The sequence below is a fragment of the Ursus arctos genome, unplaced genomic scaffold (genome assembly GCF_023065955.2).
Source record: "Ursus arctos isolate Adak ecotype North America unplaced genomic scaffold, UrsArc2.0 scaffold_14, whole genome shotgun sequence".
NCBI lineage: Eukaryota > Metazoa > Chordata > Mammalia > Carnivora > Ursidae > Ursus > Ursus arctos.
In genome coordinates, this window is record NW_026622808.1 from 13,155,522 (window position 1) to 13,181,940 (window position 26,419).

Here is a 26,419-nt window from a genome sequence, read left to right on the forward strand (position 1 = left end):
TTTAGCCTATGTTCATGTAAACATGCTTCTTTTTATCTTCCTATGATTTATTTCCAGTTTGAGTCCCCTGCTGTCAGAGCGCAGTATTCTGCGGATGCCAATCGGGTGAAATCTTTCTCATTGAGGGGTGTGGTGGTGGTCATTTCCAGCTAGGGTTAGAGATTTCTCCGTTTTGTTCTGCTGACTCCGGATTTAGATATTTCAGACGTGTGCTCTGGTGGGTACACTTAGGGCCGTGCTTTCTTCCTGTCGAATTGACCCTTTCATCACCGCGAGACATCCTTCACTTCCAGTGGCCCTTGCTGCCCTCACATCTCCGTTGCCCGACGCTGGTGTGGGCAGCCGACTTTCTTGGAAGGTTAGTGTTTGCGTAGTGAAACTTACCACCTCTTATCTTCAGTTTTTCTGTTTCTTTGTAATTAAAGTGAGACTCTTGTAATTAGGAACTAGTTTAGTTTTGATTTTGTATCCAGTCTGTCTTTTATCTTTTAATTGGAGGGTTTAGATCTGTATACGTTTAACATAATTGACATAGTTGGGTTTTGGTCCCGTCTTGCTGTTTGTTTTAACTTCATTTGTCTTCACTTTCATTTTTGAAGGGCGTAGAATTCTAGTTTGGTAGTTCTGGTATTTTTTTGTTTTGTTTTGAAGATTTTTTATTTTAGAGAGAGAGTGAGAGCGTGTGCTGACGAGCTAGGGGAGGGGCAGAGGGAAAGAGAGAATGTCAAGCAGACTCCACCCCGAGCACGGAGCCCGACACGGGGCTCAGTCTCACTACCCCAAGATCGTGACCTGAGCCCAAACCAAGAGTCAGACACTTAACCAACTGAGCCACCCAGGCCCCCTCTCCTGTTAAGATTTTTTTCCCCTTGTTTTTTAGCAGTTTGAGTATATGTGAATTATTATTTTTTTAATCTCACTTTGGGTCACTGAGATTTTTAAATGTCTTTATTCATTTTGGAAAATTCTTAGCTATCAGGCCCTGTTCTCTGCCTGTTCTCAGGGATTCCCTGACACATGGCGGGCAGAGCCAAGCAGGGGCCCTGGGTCAGGTTACCCACGCTGCACAGGCACGGCCTAGGCACCCCCTGTGTGCCAGGCGCAGCCCAGGTCCAGAGGGCAAAGCTGACAAGGTGTAGGCACGGCGTGTTACCGCAGAGCCTTCCCTGGGGTCCCCCACTGCTGGACGGCAGGGGCAGGATGGGCAAACCGGAAGTTTGTGCAGAGGACAGAGGGCATGGGGAGGGTCCCCCGTGCTACTGGATGCCCCAAGGTGGGGACGTCTATGTCAGGAGACCATGATTCCGGACGTGGGAAGAAGTCACAGGCCCTTCCACGGGCCCCCCAATCTTACAGTGGGGGAAGCAGCTGCAGGGAGATCTCAAAGCTGCCAGGGTCCTGTCCCGCCACCTCCAACAGGAAGAATCACGCAGGTCAGGGCAGTGACGTTTCTTTCCTTTATTTAAAAAAATCATTTGGGGATCTGGTGTGGGGAGGGCACACCTTTCATGGCTTTGGGGAGGACAGTTTCCAGAAGTAATCACTGGGGCAGAAACACATGGTGGGGAGGCAGGAGGGACTTGGGGGAGGGGCTGCGCCCTCCGGCACCTCTGGCCAGAGCGCTCTCTCAGAGGCTGGGTGGGGCAGGGCTGCAGTATGTACAGGGCGGGGGGCAGGTGGGCCAGCCGGGGACCTGGCCATCATGGCAGACCCACAGCATCGCCCGGGCAGACAGGGTCTGCGGTCCATGGCCATGGCTGCAGGGGCTGGACGAGTGTGGCCCTTCACTGGGCCCACTGGGTGGGCCCCGGGCCTGGCAGAAAGCCAGCCTGCAGGACCTCAAGGGGGGCTGAGGCCAGTGTGCTGGGGGCCGGGGGCAGGGTGGCCTAAGCATCCCCAGGGAATAGGCCAGAACACGAGACCCCAAGCAAATGCCCCCGCACACCGCCTCCTACCAGAGAAATGGGAATCCGAGATGCACTGCCGTGTGCGGTGGAACAGCGAACAGAAGACGGAATCCTACTCGAATCCTGCGGTCAGGCAGCCCCGAGCTGCAGGGACAGCGGGCAGCACTCCGGCGCCCGAGGACCCAGCGGGCCCTCCGCTCAGGGCGGGTCCAGGCCAGCCCTGCCCCCCGAGTCCCGCGGGGCAGTCTCGCAGCCCCTGCCCGGCTCCTCTGAGCAGGCGGCCAGGCTCACCACAGGCGGTGACCCTCTCCCGACGCCCAGAAACGTGGCAGGGAGCACGCGCACAGCAGGGGCTGCGGGGCGCGGCCTACTTGCACCAGGCCACTTTGGGGGCCTGGGGGCCTAGGTGTAGAAGATGACCTCGGGGATTTGGCCGTCCTCCACGGACGTGCCGTTGTTGTTTCCGGCCGCGTAGCAGAAGGTGAAGCACGTCTTGGCCCCCGTCGTGGGGGACTCGTGGGTCACCTTGCGCAGGCCCTTGGTGCCGTAGTGGGAGTCCGGGCCCTGGGGGGGGAGCGGGATCCCGGCAGTCAGGGCGGGGGGCAGGGGAGCCCCTCCAGAGGTGTCTGCGCTACTGGGGGTCGGGGTGCCGACGGGGTCTGGGGCAGGGCAGGGCCCACCTTGAGCGTGGCGCAGGCCGTGTAGTTCACGCTGGGGAGCACCTCCACCGGCTCCTTGAACATGACCCGGAAAGTGCTGGCGGAGCCGTCGCAGCTGAAGCCCGTGTCGTTCTGGCCCAGGACCGTGTTGCTGTCCGTGTGGATGATCTGTGGGGGCGGGAGCAGGCGCTGCTCACCGGGGCCCCCCGCAGGACCCCACGCAGGACCCGGGGGGCCGAGCCGCACCGAGTCCGGCCTGCGACCCACGAGCAGGCTGCCGGGGACGGGGCGGGCACCTGGATGTTCACTTGGTAATCCGTGGGCCCGTGGATGGAGCCGTAGAGCCCAAAGCCGACCACGAAGATGCGCTTGCTGACCGAGAACCTGCGCCGTGGACAGAGGGGCGCAGAGGGGCGCTAAGCTAGGCCCAACGCCCCGCCCCGCCGGCCCCCGCCCCGCCCCGCCGGCCGCCCACCTGATGCGGTCGCTGGTGCCGCTGTAGCCCCAGCGGCTCTCCACCTGCTGGAAGCGGTTGATGCTGCACTCCTTCCCGCGCAGGCAGCAGCGCGGCCGGTCGATGAAGTCAACGCGCGGCTTGGGGTTGACGGTGAAGTGCAGGAAGAGGCTGACCACCTCACGGTCCACGAGGATGCCCGACTGCGCGGGCCCTGTGGGCACAGGGGACGGAGGTCGGCCGCGGAGGGGGCCTCCGAGGGCACCGCACCGGTGTCTCAGCGGTGAAGACGCCAGGGCTCCGGGCGGCCCTGGGGCAGGATGGCCCCACCCTGGCACTTGGGGAGGCACCTGGCTCACGGGGCGACCTGCGCCTCCCCGCCCTGGGTCGCCCAGCAGGCCCCGGCCCCGGGGGGCCGCCCCGGTTCACGGAGCACCAGCTGCCCCACCCAGGCTCACGGGGTGGGGCGGGGGGGGGAGGCACCGGCTGCCAAGGGGCGACTCGCTGAGACAGGCCCCGAGCCGGAGGGGTTCCGGGATGGGGTGGCAAGCGGGGCCGCCCCGCCCGGCACCGTCCACGCCCTGGCGAGCTGGTCTCTGCAGGCTGATGCCAGCACTGCGCGCAGCCCGGGCTCCGGCGACGGCGGCCACGGGGGACCCGCGGGGGACAGCTCTTCGTGAGCAAGGAAGATACAAGGTAGAATACTGAATGTTAACCATGGTTCTTTTTAATCTCTGCACAGGAAATGCAGAAGGAAAACACATCAGGCTGCGGCTGTGGCGCACTGAGCTGGGGAGTCTCTGGGCGGAGTTTTCTCGAACTTCTCTCTAGTCTCGTACTTTCCAGTGGGACACAGAAGCAGGGGAATTCTCTAAAACATGCTAAGTGACCAAGAGCCAGAAGGCCCAACTCTACCCCAGCGGACACACACGGGGTCATTCCCGGTGACCTCAGGCAGAGCAGGGCAGCCTCGGGGGGGCCCCCCAGGAGGGGCGAGGGGCAGTGGGGGCACAGGGAGCAGCCGAGGCTCCACACCAACGGGGAGGCGACAGCACTGGCAGGGCTTGGGGCCCCAGGGGGTTTAGCGGCCAGATGGGCAGGGAGACCTCCGGGCAAGCGGTTTTGGGGCTGCAAGCCAGGCTGGAGAGGGAGGGGCCCAGCAAGGGTCCCGCGGGTGTGGGGATGGGACAGAGCAGCTCTGTCGCCTGGCGTCCCGGGCACCCTGGGCCATGTCTCGGGACATCTGTGGTCCTCACAACGGCTGCTCCTGGCCCCATGACAGCCCCTTGCCCCTGACAACGACCTGGCCCCGGTCGGTAGCGCCCAGGCCCCCGTGGTCACCGTGTACTGAGAGGCACTCGCTAAGCGTTTGATGAATGAGCGAGCCCGGCACAGACGGGACAGCCAAAGCCGAACTTCACGTCAGAGACAACGACTCCGCAGCGCGGGAGATACTCGCGCTGAGGTTACTACCGCTGCCGGCAACCCCGAGCAGGGAGGGGGGCGCGCGGAGACACGGGACCGAGCTCCGCACCGGCCGCGAGGCTGTGATGTGGGGCCTCATCCGGGACCCGCCACCCCAGAGAGGAGGTTGGCAGATGCGTCCGCCCGGGGCGGGAAGCGCGGTCGGGGCTGCCCTCACACGGGCCTGACCCCAAGCCCTGGCGCAGGGCCCCGACCCCAGCCACCTCCCACCCCTCGCAGGCTTGTCAAGGATGCCGATGCCAGAGCCCGGGCCCCAGGACGGGAACCCAAGACGAGGCCCTCGGTGGGTGGCCCAGTACACGCACGCACGCACACACACGCACGCAGGCACACACGCACGCACACGCGCACGCACGCACACGCGGGACGTGGAGGGGAAGGAACCCAGACACCCATCAGGCGGCGTCCGTGCGATGTTCGGTCTTCACACATTGACACGCGCTCCACGCCGTCCACGCGCACACGGCAAGGGTGTCCTCGGCAGAGAAGCACAGCCGTGCTCCTCGCGGCTGGTTCGGGGTCACTCCTGGGGTCCCTGGGGGTCGTGCTCCTGCCCAGCGGCCCCTGTCCCCTGACCGTTACCTGCGGCAAACTCCTCGATGGTCATGAGCGGGAAGCGGATGAGCGCGAGCGCCTTGCCCAGCACCTTCCGCTTGTTCTCGGGCGTCACGGGCAGCTGCTGCCGCTGGCACTCGGCCTCGGACCAGCGGACGACGGCGCCGAACAGACGCACCTCCCGGATGCCCAGGGTGTCCCGCTCCAGCACGGCCACCAGCGTGTCTGCGGGGAGGGGACCGGCTCAGCGGCCTCGCGCCCCCCTCCCCGCGCCCCACGGCGGCCACGCGCCCCGGCGGCCAGGGCCTCACCCAGATCGATGTCCGTGAAGCCCTCCGCGGTGATGGCGTCGGCGGTGTTCTTGTCGATGTTCTCCAGGCACAGGCTGGCCAGCTGCGGTTCGTCGAAGAGTCGCGCCTGCTGAGACGGAGTGCGTCAACACGTGGCCCGGGGCAGGAACCCTGGACGCCCCTCTGGCTCGAACCCGGTCATGAAGGTCACGTCTCACAGGCCGTGGCTGCACGGACTCGGGAGCCGCGGGGGCCTGCACCTTCCAGGCCTGGCGGCGGGGTCCGCGGACAGGACAGGCCCCTGGGAAGGCAGGAGGCCCCGGGCAGAGGGCCACGCAGGGCCAGCGGACAGGGAAGCCGGGCACTTCCGACTGGGAGTGCTCCATCAGGAACCTGCAGGCTGCGGGAACCCGGAGCCGAGAAGATTCCGGCTCCTTCTGCCCCGGCGGTTGCTGGCCAGCACAACCCCTACAGCCTCTATGTCCACTCCCTGCCTGGGGCCTGGCCAGCACCACCCACGTGGCCACGGCCCTCAGTGCCACATGACAGGCCCCGTCAAACCCCACTCGTCGGGGGGCTGTGCTTGGGCCAGCTGGAGAGAGGGCGCCCCCCATACCCCAGGCGGCCCTGTCCCCTACCCGCCTGTGTCCACATCCTTCCCTGCCTCTGGTCCCGGAGGCCACGCCAGCCCCCCCCCCCCCCACGACCCGGACCACAGAGCCTGAAAGGGACCTGCTCCAAGAAACTTCATGATGACAAAAGCCTTTCTCCCCACACCTGACCCCTGAAAAAGGGCATCAAAACGGAAGTGGGAAATCTTTAGCCAAACAAGTGCCAGGCGCCCTGCTGGAAAGGACCAGGTTTAAGGGACATCACACACTCAAGAGATCTCCCCCCAGCCCCGTCTCAGGTCCTCCCCTAGCACACCAACACCTCCGTTCTTGCCCAGCCTTCCCCCTCCCACACACCCTCCACCTCGCCCCGCACCCACGCCCACCTGCGTCCCTCACCCGCCCCGCGCGCCTTCATCTCGCCGGATCCCAGCATCCCCGTGCTCCCACGTCCTCGAACCGTCCCAGGGCCTTCACCTGCCCTCCCCGCCAGCACACCCGGGTCCTTGCCCCGCCCCCGCGCACCTGCGTTCTCACCGACCCTCCCACTGCGACGGCGCCCTAACCTGCACAGATGCTTCCTCGCCAGAAGGCACAGACGCTTCCTCGCCAGGCCTACCGTCCTCGCCCAGCCCCTGCGAACCCCTGTGCACCCCGTCCTTACCTCCCCCGCCCCCACCCGCTTCGTCTTTGCCCCGCCCTCGCGCTCTCGCCGGGTCCCTGCGCCCCTTCATCCTCATTCGGCCCCTGGACACCTCATCTTCACCTGGTCCCCCCGCCCCAGGCCTTCGCCGGACCCCACGTACCTGTGTCCTCGCGCCACCCCTGTACACCCTCTCCCTCGACCCCGTGTCCTCACCCCACGCACCTGCGTCCTCGCCGGGCGCCACGCCCTCGTCTGGCCCCTGCGCACCTGCACCCTCTCCCCGGCACCCGCTTCTCGCCCGGCCCCGCCCGCCTTCGTCTTGTTCCATTGTCTTCACCTGCCCTCCCCCCGCCCCCTCCCCAGGACACCTGTCCTTGCCCCGCCCCCGCGCCCTCCCCCGCCTCCACCCCCTGCGGCCGCGCCAATCGCCTCGCGCACCCACATCCTCGCCTAGCAACTGCGCACCTCGCCCTTACCTGCCCCACCTTAGTCCTTGCTCCGCGCCCCCCCCCCACCGGCGTCGTCGCCTGGTCCCAGCGTCCCTGCTCTTTCGCGTGCTCGCCACCACCCCCACCCCACCCCACACCCCCACCCCCCCACACACCCCCACCCCCCCCCGGCCTCCCGCGCCTCGCGCGCGCGCGCCCTGGCCCACTCCAGACTCCCGCGCCCTCACCTCGCCCCGCCCCGCGCACCTGCGTCAGCAGCATGAACGCGTTGTCCGCCCGCAGGTTCTTCTTCAGGAACTCCACGCAGTGGGCCTCGAGCGCCGGCACCGCGTACTTCTTGGCTGTGTACAGCGTGGTCATGACCGTCTCGGGTCCTATCTGAACCTCATCCGAGTAGAGAAACCTAAGACAGGACACCAGGACCGTCAGACCCAGCTGGCAGACATCACTCCAGCCCCGGCCCCACCAGCCCAGGCCGAGGAGCCTTCGGGAACCAGCGTCTGTTGCCCTGTGGCCTGCAGACATGACCTGGCAAAGACCACTATCCGCCAAGACCAGCCGCACTCCAGCACCGGAACTTGGGTCTATACAGCAGGCCCGCCTCCTTCCCGGTGTGACTCCTCGAGCCAGGGCACCGAAGCATAAGCCCCCGATTCCTCTGGAGGCACCTGCGTGGGATCGGCCCTGGGACCGCCAGAGCTTTCCACAGCTCGGGCCCGGACGTCTGCGTGGCTGCAGGGCTCAGTGGGTTCTGGGCGGGTCACAGGAGCAGGAACGCCAGCCTGAAGCAGGCACGGGGCACTGTGACCACCGCCATCCCCGCACCCGGAATGGGGAGGTCCGGTCAATTTTACAGAACGAGGCGGTGGAGAGATGAGAACCGGCCGAAGCCAGTGGGATGCAGAACGAAACCATCGTAAGAGCAAGGCCTGGAAGGCTGTACCCATGTCCGGGGCCCCCGTCCCCCGAGAATGTGCTGGAAGCCAAACACAGCCCCACACATGAGCAGCTATAACTCTGTGGGGTCAGGGAGACCCTGGGCCCGAGGAGAGCAGGGATGCGACACCCCGCGGTGCCCCGGCCCCACCCCCGAGGTCAGCAGTGCGGGGGGACCCCTGTGACAGGCCGGCCGGCAGGGGCGCGAGGAGGGGGCGCAGCCCCTCACGCAGCAGCGAGGGCAGCACCAACCCTCTGAGGGGGCAGCTCCCCAGGAGTGCTGGGAAACGGGGAGCCAGTGGAGGGAGGTTATGGCTGGAACCCAGCATCCCGAGTCCAGTCTAAGCCAGGGTTTCGGCAAACTGCGACCCGTTCCGTGCTTGTGTGTTTTTAATGAAGCTCTCTTTTATTTATTTTCTAAGAATTACGATAAACTACACACAACAAGGGGGCGCTTGGCTGGCTCAGCTGGAACGGCATGTGGCTCTTGGCCTCGGGGGCATGAGTTCGAGCCCCACGTCAGGGCTAGAAATTACTTACATAAAACTTTAAAAAAATACATGCACAGCACCGGTTGTGTCACTGCAAGCGTTTTTAGGCGTACGCGTCAACGGCACGAAGCACGCTCACCCCGTCCTGCAGCCGCCCCCACCCTCCGTCTCCAGAACGTTCCGTCTCCCCACACGGAGACGCTGTCCCCAGGAAGCACGGACTCCCCAGCCCCGGCCCCAGCCCTGGCTCCCACCAGCTCCTCTCTGTGTGGACGGGACTCCTCTGGGGACCTCCTGGGAGTGGGGTCCTGCGGGATGTGTCCTTCTGGGTCTGGCTGCTCTCGCTGAGCCCGGCGTCCTCGGGGTCCGTCCACGTTAACATTCTAGCGTGTGGACGGACACTGGAGTTGCGTCCACCCCGTGCGGGTGGTGCCGCTGTGAACAGGGTACGCAGGTACCTGTCTGAGTCCCTGCGCTCAATCCTCGCACAGACGCGCTGCGGTGGAACCGCTGGGTCACGCGGTGAGGGACCTCCCTCCTGTCTTCCGCAGAGGCGGCCCTGCCTCACGTTCCCACTGGCCCTGCACGGGGGCCCCGGTCCCCCACCCATCACTGATTCTTGTTATCTTCTTTTTGTTTTTCTGTGTTTTTCATACTAGTGGCCCTGGTGGGCGGGAAGGGATCGCTCATCATGGTTTTGTCAGCTGTTTTTGTCAATGAAGTTTTTTTACAAAAAGTCTGTGGCTGCTCTTACAATACCAGCGGCACCTGCCTACCTGCCCCCGGTCGTAGCAATCTGAGAAGTTACATGGTGACAAATCCGTGAGACTGTTCCCCAAAGTGCTATTTGTCATCGGGAAGACGCTGGCAGTGCACACAGGACCCAGCGTCAAGGACTACGGGGCATCCACGGACGGGAGCAACGGGACCAGAATCCCACGCGTCGAGGAGCTGTGGACAGCGGGGAGAGGGGGGTGGCGGCCCCGAGGGCAGCAGGTCATGGGCCCAGAGGCACAGCCAGCGCTCACAGCCTTGGACACGGCAGATGGGGGTGGCTTGTTCTGTCCTCTACACTTGCTGGGACTTCCACTGTTTCCTTCTCTTTCCTTCCTCCCTCTCTCTCTCGCTCTTTCTGTGAGTCAGGGCCGTCTTCATAATCATAAGAGAAAAACCAAACTCTGCATTTAAAAAGATGTTTTCACTGTTTGGAACAGTCTGTGAAGTTCCCCACCACGATCTACACTCGGCATTTCTGGAAGCGAGAGACCTGTGCTCTGCGGAGGGGAAGAGCCCAGCCAGCCCACAGCCTCGCTTCGCCCCTGCTCAGAGCAGGCGGCCCCCTGACCCGGGCGCTCACTGCTCTGATGCGAACACACTTGAGCGGGAATTTTGAGTCTCGAGAAGAAAAAACTAGTTCTTACACTGTCTTACTTCTTCCACAAGCCCTGTTGACCACAAAGGGCGAGAATGGGGACGCACACACGCTGCCCGGGGACGGACCCGAGCCCACGACGCTCACGGAGGGAACCAGACACAGAAGGCCCCACGGCGTGTGCGTCCACATGTGTGACACGTCCAGAACAGGCTCCTCCACGGACGGGGAGGGGGCTCGTGGGGGCCGGAGAGGGGGAGTGATGGGGACGGGGTGTGCAATGAGGCAGCACCGACAGTCGCCAACCCTGTGGACACATTACAAACCACGGACGTGGGCACTATCAATGGGTGGACCGTCCAGTATGTGAATTACGCCTCAGTTAAAAATATACAAAACTGAAAATGGGGTGGGGCCTCCAGGGCCCTTGCTTCAGAGGCGGGCCTGGAAAGCTTGCGGGAGCCGGGGGCTCTCCGGCCTCTTCCTCAACTCGGGCTCCATGTCTGACAACACCAGGCCCCTCTGTCCCGCCCCACCGTGAAAGATCCAGAAGTCTTACTTGAGCAGCGCCAGGAAGGCGGCCGGCTCCACGTCGGGCAGCTCGATCTCCGTGGAGGTGGTGGCCATCCCCCCGTTGAACATGGCGTCGAAGACGGCACTGCCCACGGCCAGCACGAACCTGGCGTGTCAGAGAAGAGCCCGGTTACCCGCCACGCGGCCTGCCTGTTCCCGACTCCCGAGTCTGGGGGCCCAGGTCCCCCCACAGGAGGTGCTGCGGGGGAGCTCAGGCCGGCCCCGGCAGACATGGGCCCAGAACAGCCTGGTGGCAGATGCTTCCAGAAGGAGACGCTGGGGAGCAAGGTGAATGCAGCCGGCGCCACAGCTACAGCAGGCCCCCTGCGGCTCCGCCCCCACAAGCGTACACGGCACCACCCCCCCCCCCGCGCTCAGGCTGTGGGTGTCCCCCGTCCCTCCCACTCGCCCCCCCCCCCCCGCGCTCAGGCTGTGGGTGTCCCCCATCCCCCCCCACTCACCCCACCCCCCTGCGCTCAGGCTGTGGGTGTCCCCCATCCCCCCCCACTTCCCCCACCCCCCGCGCTCAGGCTGTGGATGTCCCCCGTCCCCCCCACTCAGGCTGTGGGTGTCCCCCGTCCCGCCCCCCCCGCGCACCCCCCCCCCCCCACGCTCAGGCTGTGGGCACTAGGGTCCTGGCCATCTTGGAGGGAGGCCAGACACAGGTTAAGTGCACAGACAGATGGGAGCGAGGGTCAGGCAAGGCTTGGCAGGGACATGGGAGCAGGTCTGAGGCTGCAGGGAAGGGCATCGGAGCCTGGGGAATGGCAGGAGCACGGGGGAGCATTAGGTAGCTGTGAGGCCAAAGGGTTCATCCAGTGTGATGTGACCACACGGGTCCCACCTGCCCATGATTTCTCAGCTCAAGGACAGGAAGGCCCAATGGGTGAGGACAAGCAGTGAGGTGCCCACCCCCCAGCCGGAGCACTCCATGGGGGCCGCCCGCTCTGTGCTATCCACCCGCGGTCCCCAGGGCTCACCCTGCAGTGCGTCTGCCCCAGAGCACCCGTCTCTGGGTCCACAATGCCCCTGCATCACACCCACTCCCGGGGTCTCTGGGAGACTGGGTCCCAGCCACTGGGTCCCAGCCACTGAGGCAGGGGGTGGGGAGTCCGTGCTTCCTGGGATAGCGTCTCTGTGTGCAGAGATGGAAAGTTCTGGAGCCGGGGGGGGGGGGCTGCAGGACAGGGTGAGTGAGCTTCGTGCCGCGGAGCTGTGCGCTTAGAGACGGTTATGATGGTGACTCTGGTTGTGTGTATTTAAAAACTTTAAAGAAGAACAGAACAATGACAAACTGCCTGAATGAGGCGGGAACACCTAAGTATTCTGGGAAAGGGGGTGAAGGCCAAGCGCTGCCCTGCTCAACACGTTCGCGGCTCCCAGGAAGGGCCGCAGCCCTGCGCTTCCTCCATGTGGCCCCCAAGCGGAGTTGTGTGTTCGGGGCTGTGCACGGAGCAGGCGTGTCCTGGAAGGTGCAAGCCGGGTTCTCCTCCAAGGACAAAGGGGTGACACGTGCAGGGGGGCCAGCATGGATTCTGGGGTGCTGACCTGGAGACAGAGGCGTGGGGACCAGAAGCAAGCACAGGCATGTGGGGGGTGCGCTCCAGCTCTGTCTGCTGGGAAGGGCTCGACACACGGGCACCCCATTGGCGAGGGGACGCCCAGCGCCCGGAGCTTGGTGTGTACGTCCCACACCAACAAACGGGACCTGTTCCCTGAAGACCTGGTGGGTTCCGGGGCCGGAGCAGGGAAAGGATAAGAGGAGCTTGGAGTATCTGAGGGGCAGGAAGTAAAGAAATGCTCCAAGCGTGACGGGGAAGCGTTAAGAGGATGCGGGACGGCCAAGTCTGGGGCACCGTGAGCCACCAACAATACGGGCACTGGATAAAGCACGTGCCCACGTCCACGCGGACAGAACGATTACGCCACGGAGTGAGCAGAGCAATGAGAAGAGGGCACAGCTCTTGCCTTTAGAATTCCAGCTAACATGTAGGGGCAGTTACGGACGCAGACGACCACCACCCCGGCAACCATCCGAGCTAAAGTGTCCGGAGAACCCTCATCCCTTGCCGGACGGCCAGCAGGCACCACGGAGAAGACACGGGGGGTGTGCACAGCCTCACAGTGTCCCCGGGGAGAGCTGCTCAGAGGGGACGGTGCTGTGCTCCCGACCACCAGCGTGGGGCCGGCTGGCCTCGGCGGGCCTTGGCCACGATGTCCTGGGAAGGACGCACGCCACCGCGTGACATGCAAAGACACAGTGAGAGTGGGGGGGGGGGTGAGGAAGGCACAGCCCGTAAGCAGAGACCGAGTGAATCCGACACGACGGGCGTCGGGATGAGGATCTCACTGAAGACGTCCATTTCCTGAGCTCGGGGGGCCAGTGCTCTGCAACAGGGGACAGTCATGGACAAGCGCGCACCTGCCAACGGCCTCCCCGCATACACGAAGCAGAAACTGAGTGTTGAAGGAGAAAGACAACTGACAACTGGACAACCAGACCTGGAGCTTCCGGACTGTTCTGGAAGGCCGGCCGAGCGGGGCACAGACTGCGGCCAGCCTGGAAGAGGCGGCCTCATCGACCCACCTCTGGGGGCCCTCCCCGTGCACACACAACAGTCACCAGGAGTACACAGCCCGTGCCGACATCAGCCAGAGCGCGCTCCCCAGACGGAGGAATTAAAGTGTCCGTCCACAACCAAGGGAAATCCGAGACATCCCCATGTGTTTGGGAATGAACACACGTCAGGTGCAGGAAGCAACGTGTGGCAAACGAGAAAAGATCTCAGCTGCCCTGCAAATGAAAACATGACCCGCCACGGGGAAAGAGGAGCTGTTAGAAGCAAACGTCGTGAATCCACGAGGCGAAGCCCGGGAATCAGCGAGGGGAGCTTCTGCCTCAGGCGTCCAGACAGTGGGGAGCAAACCCAACCCAAGGAGAGAAGGAAGCTGACGGGACAGCGAGACCTCGTGAGCCTGGCCACGGGGGCACACAGAACCCGCTGCCCACGGAAGAGACGCAGGCCGCTGAAACCAGCAGCGAAGCCGGGAACATCGCTGCGGACGCTCGAGAAGAGGAACGACTTTCAGAACAGTTTCATGCCAACACATTAGAACAGCTGAGACAAAGGGATGATGTCCTGGGAAGATGCAAACCGCAGGAGACTCCCGAAGGAGAAGCTTGGAACACACGCAAGCACAGGTGAACGGGCCCCTGAGACCTCTCCCCGGAGGGAAGCCCCCCAAACATTTCAGAAGGGACGGTGACTGCGGGCAGACTCTCCCAGAAGACGGAGGAGGAGGGAGGAGCGCAGCCGCGAGGCCAGCACCGCGGGGGCCGATGGCATGGACGCACTGGAAAAGCAGGCTGGTGCTTTCCTTTTTTTTTTTTTTTTTTTTTTTTTAAGATTTTTATCTATTTATTTGAAAGAGAGAGATTGAGCACAAGCAGGGGGAGCAGCAAAGGGAGAGGGAGAAGCAGGTTCCCCGCTGAGCAGGGGGCCCCTTGGGAGCTCAATGCGGGGCTCGATCCCAGGACCCCGGGATCATGAGCTGAGCCGAAGGCAGACAGACGCTTAACGACTGAGCCGCCCAGGCTGGCGCTTTCTTAAACTGTCGAATGTCAGAGTTACCCCCGAATTCCAAGGGTCTGCTCCCAGGTACTTCTCCAGGAGGAAAGGAACCGCGTCTGCATGGACTCGAGCGCCAGCGCGCACAGCAGCGTCACTCACAGTAGCGCAGGAACCGACACGGCCGCCCGGCAGCTGGTGAACGGACCCACCGCGGCCCGTCCCTGCGGCGGGATTCAGAGACCGCCCGAATTACTTTAGTGATCACCGTAACTGAGCCGGGGTGCCTGGGTGGCTCAGTCAGTTAAGCCTCGGACTCTTGATTTTGGCTCAGGTCATGGTCTCAGGGTCGTGAGACCCATGTCGGGCTGCGCACTGAGCGTGAAGCCTGCATGGGATTCTCCCTCTCCCTCTGCCCCTCCCCCAACAAATAGATAAATAAAAGTAAAATTAAAAAAAGGTAACCGGGCTGTAGCCGACCCTCGAACAGCGCAGGTCCACACACACACGCAGTTTCTCAGTCAAGGCAGCACGGGGACCGCAAACGCCCTTTCTCCTCCTAGGATTCTCTGTATTCTAAGAACACAGCACATGACAGATAAAGCACGCCAACCACGTGTTAACCCACTGCGCGTGTAACCGTGAGGCTCGCGGCCCACTAGGCTATCAGTGGGTGAGGTGTGAGGGTGGAAAGTACGCGTGGATTTTTGGCTGTGCGGGAGGCCGGCACCCCAACCCCCCGTGGTTCAAGGGTCGAGTGTACGGATACACGCAACAGCGTGGATGAATCCCAAAAACGTTTTAAAATTTTTTTAATTTAAAGATTTTATTTGAGACAGAGAGAGAGAAAGAGAGAGCACGAGCAGGGGGAGTGGGAGAGGGAGACGCACGCTGCCCGATGAGCAGAGAGCCTGACGCAGGACTCGATCCCAAGACCCCTGGATCATGCCCTGAGCCGAAGGCAGACGCTTCACCCACCGAGCCACCCAGGGCCCCTCAAACACTTTCAAGAAGCCAGACTGAAGACGACATGCTGTCTCACTATGACTACGTGAAATTTCTAAGAACAGCAGAACCGGACAGCCAGGCCGCTGACGGCAGCAAGTGCGCAGGACGGCCCCTGGGGTGGCGGCCACACGGCCACGCACACCTTCTCCGTAGACACTCGTCAGTCCGCACAGACCCGACTCAGGAAAGGGGCTTGGGACCCACACCTCACGAAAACTCTCCACAAGCACGAACCGAGAGACATGTGAGAGAAGCTATTGGAAACCAGCATCCGTGGCCCCGTTTGTTGAGGAAAAGCAAAGACACCTCGCTCTCTCCTCCGTTGTGGAGCAACGTCCCGGGATCAGAAGGGCAGTAAGAAGGCGCCTGCGGGGCTCTGCCGGTCCCGCGTCTGCCTTCCGCTCAGGTCATGATCCAGGGTCCGGGATCAAGTCCCGCATCGGGCTCCCTGCTCGGCGGGGAGTCTGCTTCTCCCTCTGCCCCTCCCCTGGCTTGTGCTCTCTCTCTCTCAGATAAATAAATATTTTTTAAAAATTAAAGACTGAACTCCTCAGTTGCAACAGCTATGTTTCAAACGCTCAGGAGCAACGTGCAGCTAGCGATGGACCGTGCAAATCTAGAACATTCCCACCATCATAGGAAAGTCTACTGGACGGTGCCAGAGCACAGAATCCATGGAACAATTATTAACATGAGCAAGCATCTGGACAGAAACTGTGCAAATCAGATAGAAATAAATATGCAAAAAACATATAGCTTCCCAGCAAGAACCAGCTGGAAAAATATAATGAAGATTATTCACAAGAGAGAAGGGAAAAAAAGTGAGCAAGAATCAGCAATACAGGTGCAAAAGCTGTATGTAGAAAACCACAAAACTGTCCTAGGAACACAAAAACCACCCTGAACAGATGGAGAGATATCACGCTCCCAGATCCGCACCCTGACCTTCGCTCTCCCCAGCCTGGTGTCGCTGGGGGGGGACCCGTCCTCCCAGTAAACGCCTTCAGCACATGACAAGCTGATTCTAGAGACCCTAAGGAACCATGAGTCTGCCCAGGGGCCGGCCAACCACTTGCTTCTGCAAATAAAGTTTTATTGGGACATGGCCGTGCTCATTCACTGATGGGCTGTCCACACCTGCTCCATCCTGGGGGCAGAATTAAGTCCGGGGAACAGAGGCTGCGTGGCCATTTACCTAAGTTGGCTGATGCCGGGCTGGACTGTCGGCTGCACAGGGACAGGGATGCTTCCCGCTAGCACCATGTGTCTGATGCAGTGGGTGACCGATGCCCGAAGGGTAAATGTGAGACCCCTGAGGAAGTCTTGACAAGGAATAAACTTGGGAACATGGGCCCCAGCAGCTCTCAAGACCGACTGTGAAGCCACAGTCATCACACGTTCTCTTACGCAGAACACGATTGACCGATGAAATGAGACCCCAGACAGACAGACTGCCCCCAGCTGGCCTTCGCTGTGCCCCATCTTCCGTGACGAACGAGCACGGATGTCTAAGATACGGATTCTGTGCGAGTGTCCAGCGTTCACAGAGGGGCTGCCCCACCCCGGAGACACGCAGCATTGCCTCAGAGCCAGCGGCAAGGGAACGCAGACGTCTGCTTCAGGCAGCGTGGGTGCCGTGCAGTTACTGAGCACCTACTGTATGCCAGGCCTTCTCCCGGGGCCCGGGAGGCAGCAGGGAAGGAGAGGAGCAGGCCAACAGCCCACGATGGAGGCGCCGTCGTCAGGAGGTTAGAAGGAAAAAGTGAGGGGAAAACAGTGCAGGATGAAGGCCAAGCAGAGCCCCCGGACGAGGGGCCAGGGCCCACTCCTCAGCCTACACGGATGCCGGCCCTCCTGTCCCTGCCCAGGTCAGCCTGTGCCCGGAGCCCATGCCCACCCGAGCCCAGGGCCCCTGCTGGGGGGGGGGGAGGGGGCAGTTGGCACGAGCCCCTCCCCCACTCTGCTCCTTGGAGTCGGCCTCAGCTGCGGCGGCTCCCGTGTTCTGGTGCTGACTCCTCTCTCTGCCCCGGGACAGCACCTGGGGTCCCACGTGGCATCTGGTCACCTCCTTAGGTGTCCCTAGTGCGTGGCAGTATCTTCACCTTTCCTTGTTCCCCGTGACCCTGACAGCCTCCAGGACGTCCCCGATCTGGGTTTGTCAGGTGCCTTCCTGGGGTCAGTCTGGAGCTCTCGGTTTCCCAGACTGATCTAGCTGGGTACCACGCGCTGGGCAACTCCCGACCACAGTTCATCCTCCCCCAGCCTGGAGGCCCGAAGTCCCAGATCGAGGTGTGGCAGGGCCCTCACGTGGGAGGCGCCAGGGGAGGGCCTACCTGCCTCTTCCAGCTCTGCGGGGCCCCGGGGCACCCTGGCCTGTGGCCGCAGCATGCCAGTGCCTGCCTCCATGGTCACATGGGGCTTCTCCTCTGTCTCCCCGCCGTGTCTCTTGTAAGGACACTCGTCACTGGGTTTAGAGCCCACCAGATAACGCAGGATGACCTCGAGACCCTGAACTTAACCACATCTGCAAAGACCCTTTTTCCAAATAAGTTTCCACTCACAGGTACCAGGGACTGGCATGTGGACACACCTTTTGGGGGGCCACCATTCAACCCACAACACTGGGGTTATGGGTTTGGGGAGGACACACGGAGGCGAGGTGCCCTTCTGGTCCCGTTCCATCAGGGGTCCCTGATGGCTGCTCGACATCACGCTGAAGTTGACCTTGGCCCCTGGCTCGGGTGGGGTATGCCAGGTATCCCCACGGTCGGGTGACCATCACTTCCTGGGACCTGGGCCTGGGCGGGGAGCAGCTGCACACACCAGCCCCAGCCAGGCTCCGGGACGAGGCCCACCTCCTCCACACTCATCCCGGACTCAGCCTCTGTTCCACCACGGCCTCGGGCTACTTGCCTCTCGCCCTGGATTAAATCTCCACCTATATTTAAGCTCACCTGGGCCACCGTGACAAGCACTTGGTTGGGTCACCAACTCAATCCTGCCAAAAGGCCTGGGGTGGAGTCAGTCCCAGTTCACAGGTGGGGAAACTGAGGCACAGAAAGCCCAGGGCTACTTGCTGGGCAGTCATCACCTGACCACTGCAGGTAAAATTTCACCAGTGTGTACAAAATCACAACCCAAAGGCTGAAAAGAAAGAAAAAGAACTAGAATCTTCTATCAGTAAAGCCCAAATAGTGGGGCATCAATGCCAGGGCAAATGGGACAAGAAAAGTGCCATCATCCTGACCCAGACCCTGTCTGGACATCAAACATACACGCTCAGGGAGTCTTGGGGCCCGGGGACGACCGACGCCTGCAGGGACCAGCGGAAGCCAAGCTCCCGGCAAGGCAGAGAACCACCCTGGGGACTCGGGACTCGTGTGGCAGGCCACTGGTGTGAGAAGCCACGGGTCCAGTGGGTGAAGGTGAATGTCGGAATGGAGGCATGTATCCCCTGTGCCCAGAAGAGCCTCATCCCAGACCCCACTTTCAGGGTGACTTCTCACAGCCATTCCTAAGCACCACCCCCCTCTCCCATCCACAGCCCCCCAGGCTGCCCCATCCTCTCCCACTGCTCTGTTCCCACATGCTGCAGACCCCAGACCCACATGGCCTCTGGCCGTCTCTCCACCAGGTGTCTCGGCCCTGGACGCGTCCCTGCCACACTTGTCCTTCCCTAGGATGCTGGAGCCGGAGCCCCCCACTCTCCCTCCCCCTAGCAAGCTGCCTCCTGCAGCCTCCACCCACAGCCAGGCCCCCTTCAAAGCAGACTGTTCCTCTGCCCACAGTGCCCCCGGCCCCTGCTGCCTACCCAGGCCCTCTGGTCTCCAGGTCTCCCCCCTTCCCCATCCTGCTCAGCACCACCGGCTCGGGGTACGGATCCCTGTCATCTCCTCTCAGGGCCCTGTATCTTCCTCCTGCTCTCAGAGAACCTAAGTATCTTGCCGGGCTGACCCTCCTACCAGAGCCCTTGCTCCCAGCCACCCGCTGCCCTGCCATTCTCCTGAGCCCCAACAGCACCACACCCCTCCCCCCACTTCTCTGGGGGTCCCCACGCCCACCTCCCTCAACCCTTCTTCACCACCGACAGCCACGCACAATCGAGTACATGTCCTAAGGTTAGTGGTGCCCGGGGAGGGGGGGGGGCGCTCGCTCCCCTGAAGCAGAAACCCTGAGGTCCCTCTCCCCCCTCCCTGTGGGGTTTCCAGCTGCATCCACCTGGCCCCCTCCCCAAAGGGCTTGGGTCAGGCAGGCGGGAGTCCTGCAGCCTCACCTTGCTCTTCCATGTGTTCCCTGCGGCTTGGTGAGGGAAGGGCCAGCTTTAAAGGCCACCGGGCTGAGCACTCATTTAGAAGCACGGATGGGCATGAGGCCGGGAGGGAGGGGGCGCTTCTGGGAGGGACCCGCACACGGATCAGTCCCCCTACTCCAGGCCTGGGTGGGGGTGAGGCACACGTGGCTGCACACACACACAGGGGAGGGAGGAGCCACAGGAGGTCCTGGGGACCCAACCACAGGCCTGGAACCTTCTGCACACAGGAATCTAGACCCAGGTGTGCATAAATAACCAAGAAAAAGCCAGAAAGAAACATCTCAAAGGCACAGGTTAAATAAAGGCCACATGTCAGAAAGGCAGGGAGGACTGCTCACGGCAGGCTGCGGAACATTCCAGGCCAGGGGCAAGAACCCCCCCCAGTCCCCTTGCCCCCATGAAGCCCTCCCAGGGAGCCCCAAACCCCCAGCTCCCTGGAGTACAAGGGGGAGCAGAGTCCGAGAGACCAGGAATGGACATCAGTCCCACCCTGCCCGGGAGTCTGGGGGCTGCACCCTGGAGACTGGCAGGGGGGCCGGACTAGGGCCAACAATGCCCCCTTTTTCAGAGAGAAAGCCTGGAGGCCGGGGCGGATATGGGGCTGGGGTGTCACAGAACTGGGATCACTGAGGGGTTATGTGGTTTAGGCGTCTCGGCTCTTGGGTTCAAGAGGCGGGGGTCTGGTGGGGGCCTGGGGATCACCACCGGGGAAGGATGGGGCACTTGGTGCAGGAGGTCACGGGGGCAGGATGGTGGGGGTGGCTGTGCCTGGAGATCCTGGACTGGGCGGCAGGGTTGGGCATCATGAAGCCAGCAGTCCGCTGGGGGGTGGAGAGGTGGGGGTCCCAAGGCCAGGGTATGGCTAGTATCAGAGGCCTGAGGGGTGGATGCGGGCCTGGCGGGGTCCCGGGGGCCTGAGGGGTGGCGGGTTCCCGGAGCGGTTGGGTCCTGGGGATGGCAGGGCCCGGGGCCGGGGTGGGGGGGCGGCGGATCCCAGGGCCGGGGGACGGCGGGGGTCGGAGGACGGCGGGGTCCCGGGGCGGCGGCCCACCTGTGCGCGGGGATGCGCTGAGCGCCGAGCCCCTTGCCCACCAGGAAGTGCACGTCGCAGAGCACCTCGTTGTTGAAGAGGAAGGCGAAGCGCTCCTTCAGCGTGGGCTTGGTGGCCTGCCAGTTGTAGACGGGCTCGCGCAGCAGCGCCGCCGCCCCCGGCTCCTCGGCCGCCCGCTCCCCGCCCGCCGCGGCCTGCGCGCCCGGCCCCGGCCCGGACCCCGGCCCCGGCCCGGGTCCTGGCCCCGGCCCGGGCGCGGGGGGCGGCCCGGGGGCGGCGGGGGCCGGGGCGGCGGCGGCGGCCGCGTTGCCGGCGGCGGGGGCGGCGTTGGCGCTGGGCCCGGGGCCGCCCCCCGCGCCCGGGCCGACCCCCGGCGGGCACGACGCGCGCCCGCCGCTCCCACCCGCCGCCATCTTGTCGGTGCGGCGGCCGCGGGGCGGGGCGGGCGGGAGGAGGGCGGGGAGGGGAGGGGGCGGGGCGACGGGCCAGGAGGGAGGGAAGGGGCGACGGGAGGGAGGGGGCGGGGAGACGGGAGGGGAGGGGAGGGAGGAAGGGAAGAGAGGGGAGGGGAGGGAAGGGGCGAAGAGAAGGGAGGGGAGGAGCGGGGAGACGGGAAGGGAGGGGAGGGGAGGAAAGGAGCGATGGGGAGGGGGCGGGGAGATGGGAGGGGAGGGGAGGGACGAAGGGAAGGGAGGGAGGGAGGGGAGGGGCGACGAGTGGGGGGGAGGGGAAGGGCAGGGGAGGCGGTCGTGGAGGGGAGGGGAGAGGTGGGGCAAGGGAGAGGAGGGGCGGGGAGACAGGAGGGGAGGGGAAAGCCGCCCAGTCCTGGGCCAGGTACCTGATGAGAAGTACAGACAGGGCTGGAGCCCCCATACGGGTAGCCACACCCATAGTGTCAGAGTACCCCGTGCCCCGAAGAGGGGACACGGGGAGGTCGGAGAGCATAAAGCCGGGCTCCTTGGGCCACCTGGGGGAGAGGGGTCAAAACCTGGAGCTGCAGCCTGGGGAAGGGGTTTCTGGAGGAAGGGATGCTGACCAGCGGACCAGCAGTCAGGAAGATGAACAAGCCAGGAAGAGCCTCTTCCAGGTCCCGGAGACACAGCAGAGTGTCCAGAAGGCTGGGTAGAGAGGTCAAGGCCGGAAGTACAGACCCATCCCCACAGGTGGGCGTGAGGCTCTCCCCGGGCCCTTACCTGAACACGGGACTTCAGGACACGCTTCCGTAACGTCTGCGACAACGCAGCATCTAATTAGTGGCTGGGAGACAACCCCCTCCCGACCCGGGTCTCAGCCTGGTCATTCCCATGGAGAAGGGATTTTTGTTGGGGCAGGCGTACACGGCCCAGTGACACCTAGGAGAGCCACAGGCAAGACATCCCACCTCATTGTCCAGTCTCTGCCCAAAAGTTGATCAGCTCTTTTCCTCCAAAGCAGACCTTGAATGGGGCCCCTGTTCCTGGCTCCCACCACGGCCAGCCTCACTGGACACACAACCCGAGGGGTCATCCGGGGCCTCGCACTTGATTTGATGCTCTGCTGTCACCGTCTTGAGATTTGTAATCATTTTGGAACAAGGGACTCTGCACTTTAATTTTGCACTGTGCCCGGCTTTTCATGACCACCCTCAGCCTCAACCACTTACCTTTCCTTACCCTTTAGAATCCAGTCTCCTCCAAATTTTATCGGGTGTCTTGGAGCCTTTGCTTAAAGCCTTTCAGGGGTTTCCTTCCGTTGACAGCCAATCCCCTCCCCCTGGGGACAACCTCTACCCTGGGGGTGAGGGCACAGCCAAGGGCGTTGTGCGGCTCCACACCTCCCAGCCCCACCTCATGGGATATGCTCCCATCAGCAGCCTTGGCCACTGGATTTAATAAAATGCCACCTTGTTGCCAGCTCACTGCCTCTGCTCTTTTGGGGTGAGAAATTGACCCAAGGCCAAAGCATGCAACTTATACCCATGGACAAAGGCAGCCCTAATCTGGGGGTAATTTTTTTTCTCATTCTAAAAGTAATGTATGAAACATAAAGGAGGGAATCTTAGAAATGCCAGAAAAATACAGAAAAGTCCATGACTATCACCCATTGTCTTAGGATCCAGAAGGAGCTAGTGTTCACACTTTAATGTATTTCTTTATTGGCCTTTTTTTTCTTGTTTGTTTTTTACAAAGAGTAGCATCTCTTTATATAGTTGGGATCACCCTGAAACTATCTCATGTGGCAAGAGGGTACCAGACTTTTTATGTGGGGATGCTGAGAAGTGGTTCATCTGAATAAATCGGGTCTGGTTATAGTATAATCCTTGTTCTTGCCTTTTTTTTTTAAAGATTTTATTTATTTATTTGACAGAGACAGACAGCCAGGGACAGAGGGAACACAAGCAGGGAGAGTGGGAGAGGAAGAAGCAGGCTCCTAGCAGAGGAGCCTGATGTGGGGCTCGATCCCAGAATGCTGGGATCACGCCCTGAGCCAAAGGCAGACGCTTAATGACTGCACCACCCAGGTGCCCCTGTTCTTGCCTTTTGAAGATAATTATGGATTCACGGCATTCAGACTCAGGTAGTTTGAATTAATTGTAATCATGATTGATGAAGAATACCTCTATGTGGGCTCCTGTGTGCCTTCAACACCCCCCAGAACGTGGAGAGGCACCCCTGCCTTCTCTCAATGACATGGTCCAGGCCCATAGTGCACCTCCCCTGCCCCGAAACACAAGATCAACTATTCTCCGGGGAGCCCTCATTCCCTGGGGTGGAGAAGAGTATCCATGACTGCATTTTGGGTACTGGGGACACCTCTTCAATTACTGCACGCTAATTTTTGGTGCGAAACTGTCAAATGGCTACCTAAGTGATCAGGTTGAAATGATCAGTTTTGAAGAGTGTGAGCTCATATTGCCATTTGCAGTTTAGCTCTAACAATACTCTGTAACAGGTGTCCTCAGCAAACATGGCCTGCCTGAACCTGCTAGACCCAGCCCACCACTTATTGTTGTAAATAAAGTTTTATTGGCACACAACCATGCCCATTTATTTGCAAGTCATCCATGCCTGCTTCCCAGCTTCCAGGACAGATTTGAGTAGTTACCACAGAGACCAAAGGGCAGGCAAAGCCCTTTACAGAAAACATTCGCAGGGGCGCCTGGGTGGCGCAGTCGTTAACCATCTGCTTTCCGCTCAGGGCGTGATCCCAGCGTTCTCGGATCGAGCCCCACGTCAGGCTCTTCTTCTGGAAGCCTGCTTCTTCCTCTCCCGCTCCCCCTGCTTCTGTTCCCTCTTTCACTGGCTGTCTCTCTGTCAAATAAATAAATAAAATAAAATAAAATAAAAAACATTTGGAAACCCTCCTCAATAGATGCCTTCCTCGATTTTTAGCCCCTCACCCAAAATATAATTTTACCTTTTTCTTTTATCATTTGGTGAACGACATAAGTTTCTGAAGATCCTGATTATAGCTTGTGTAATTTCATACTCATTTTATGTGTTAGCATAAAATACAAGGACAGACCCTCGTAGTAATATCATGTCTCTACGATCACTGCCGGATCTAAGATCACAGGAGCTATGGAGGTGGGTGTGAGGGACTGGCCCGCCTACTGGGTCAGGGACTGTGCACGTGACCAATCCTGGCCAATGAGTGTGTACGAGATTCCCAGGGATGGTGTAACAAATTATCAGAAACGCGGTGGCTTGAAACATTTACTCTCTGTCGATTCTGGCGGTCAGAAGGCTGACGTGGTCTCATGGGGCTAAAATCAAGGCGCAGTGTTGGTTTGCAAACGGGCCCCTGTATGTGCCGGGCAAGGAGAAACTGAAGGAGGGGGCAGGCCATTCCGGAGGGGTAGATGGCACGCTTATGAGCAAGGGAACTTCCTTCCAAGGCTTGTCTAGCGCTCTGCACCTGCCTGCCAGCATGCTGAAGCTTCTATAGAGGCCTGAACTGGGCTCCGGCACGTAGCATCCAGATGGTTGGTCTCAGTGTCTCAAGGCTGTGTCCTCGGGCAGCTTCTCAATGCGGGCAAGGCCAGGGGACCACACCTTCCCGGGACAGGGGAGGGGGTGGAGCCTCCAATTGCCCGGGTCCTGCTCACAACCTCTCCACGCCCCCTCCAACGTATGGGCAGGGTTCTCCTTCTGGAGGCTGGAGGGGGCGCAATCCACTTCCTGCCCTTCTCCAGCTGCCTTTGCGGTTGTCTCATTCTGCTTCCACTGCCGCGTCTCCTCCCACTCCGACCCTCCTGCCCACTCTTATAAGGACATTTGTGGGGTCATTGGGCCCTGTGGGGAATCCAGGGTCAGCCTCATTCAGGGTCCTCAACTTAATCCCATCTGCAAGGTCCCTTTTGCCATGGGACATAACAGACGTACAAATTCTAGGGATTAGGACATGGACATCTCGGGGGTGTTATTCTGCCCCCACGCAGGGTGAACGGAGGCTCCAGTTGCACTGGTGTGTGTGTGTTCGTTAAAACGCAGCAAATGTATACGGAAGATTTATGAACGTCATTGTGAGTTTTACTTCAAAAGAAAAAAACGTAAACAAAATTCACAAACTCTTTGGGAATCCTGTGCTAAAGGCATGCACGCCAAATTATTCAGAGGGGAGCCGGCTGATGTCTGCAACTGTGAAACGCGCCGACCCAAGTCGGAGCCATGGAGGGGCCCCCCCAGCTGGAGAGGTGGGAGGGGCGGCAGAATGCCAACGGTAGAATTCATGTTTCGGTAGGTGGGTGTGCCCTGCAAAATTATTTAGACTTGGCTGTATGTTCGGAAGTTTTCAAAATCAAATGTTGGTGGGGGAAGAAGACAATCAAATTGTTTCCCACTGTTTGGGGCTTGGGCTGGCGCTCCAGCGGGGGTGGCCGCCGGTTCCCACAGTGCCCATGAGCCACGTGCGCAACTTGGTGGGGGAACCTCCAGCCCCCGGGGCTCCCCAGCCCCGGCCTCGGCCTCAGCCAGGCCCCAAAGGCAAGAACAAGGAGGCTGTCCTCGAGGCTCCGCTGGAGTCAGGTTTCCCTGCGGCCGCGGGAACCACAGGCCCTGAGATGGTTTGCGGGGGGCCTCGCGTGTTCCGAGACCTGCCTGTGCACGGCGCTCCACCGGCCCCGCATGTTGCCTAGTCCGTGGATGAATGGAGTCGCTGCTGGCGCATTGGTTTCCGGGCTGATTTCCAGCCTCCGGGTGCTTGGCCTGGTCACTGCAGCCCAGTGCATTATGTTTTTTTTTTTTTAACATGATTATTCTCTTACTCGTGTTTATTGTTCTGTCTTCTGTATGTCCTTGCTTAGCCCTGAACCAGGAACAACTGGGTCAACTTCCAGAAGGGGGCTGGAACAATACAGTGAGGGCTCAGAATGACATCCTGGGAAATTTAAACTGCTGTGGGTTTTGAAGTTCTAACCCAAATGACACCTGTCTGGCCAGCTGTGTCCAAAGCAGCCTCGGGAGCTCACGTGTGTGCCAATTATAGGAACATAGGCCAGAAAGTTCCAAGCTTTGCAGAGGGCTGGGGCGCTGGCCTCTTCCTCCGCTTTCCAGCCATCCTGGGTGTTTGGCTGACCTACAGACGCAGGAACCAGGAAGCTCCTTGTGCCGATCCTAGTGGAATCCTTTGATGAGAAAACAAGGAACATCTTTCATGTTCTGATCTTGCTCACTTTCTCAAAGCTCCACTAACCTGCCTGGGTAAGGAAGCCGTAGCTGAAAAGTTACATCATTGACAGTGGAATTATATATTTGTACTCTTCTGTTTCTCTAAATGTTTTTCGTTTTCCATTGCTGAAAAAGGAATAGAAACTTGTGGTCTCCTCTGAGTCTCCGTGGTGCCTGTCATCCCCACTGTATTCACCTCGTCTGCACGCCCCCTGGGCGGTCTCTGAGCATATGGACCTGCAGAAAAGCTTCGTATGCGCTGCTGTGTTGATTCCACTGTGGATCTAAATATGCAGCTCCTGGGGCGCCCGGGGGCTCAGTCGGTGAAGGGTCTGCCTTCGGCTCAGGTCGTGATCTTGGGGTGCTGGGATCGAGCCCCATGATGCGCTCCGCGCTCAGTGGG

The 26,419-nt window shown here is 61.1% G+C and overlaps 1 protein-coding gene and 1 pseudogene across 1 annotated transcript; one reads left to right on the top strand and one right to left on the bottom strand.

The window, feature by feature from the left end:
* Nucleotides 1-935: 935 nt before the first annotated feature.
* BTBD2 (BTB domain containing 2) lies at nt 936-20,790 on the bottom strand. Its single transcript, XM_048227125.2, has 9 exons — nt 20,369-20,790; nt 10,415-10,534; nt 7,303-7,459; nt 5,372-5,477; nt 5,088-5,285; nt 3,042-3,234; nt 2,863-2,950; nt 2,588-2,734; nt 936-2,471 (listed from the first exon to the last, which is right to left on the bottom strand). The coding sequence occupies exons 1-9, from the start codon at nt 20,779-20,781 to the stop codon at nt 2,310-2,312; spliced, it is 1,584 nt and encodes a 527-aa protein (XP_048083082.1). The 5' UTR covers nt 20,782-20,790; the 3' UTR covers nt 936-2,309.
* Nucleotides 20,791-25,491: 4,701 nt separating this feature from the next.
* On the top strand, nt 25,492-25,979 carry LOC113242659 (tetraspanin-13-like; annotated as a pseudogene).
* The last annotated feature ends 440 nt before the right edge of the window (nt 25,980-26,419 follow it).

Coding starts and splice junctions, on each gene's coding strand:
- BTBD2 (XM_048227125.2), bottom strand. CDS start 20,781: ATGGCGGCGGGTGGGAGCGGCGGGCGCGCGTCGTGCCCGCCGGGGGTC. Junction 5,286..5,371: donor CTTCACGGACATCGATCTGG/GTGAGGCCCTGG, acceptor CCCTCCCCGCAG/ACACGCTGGTGGCCGTGCTG. Junction 2,951..3,041: donor GGCACCAGCGACCGCATCAG/GTGGGCGGCCGG, acceptor TCCACGGCGCAG/GTTCTCGGTCAGCAAGCGCA.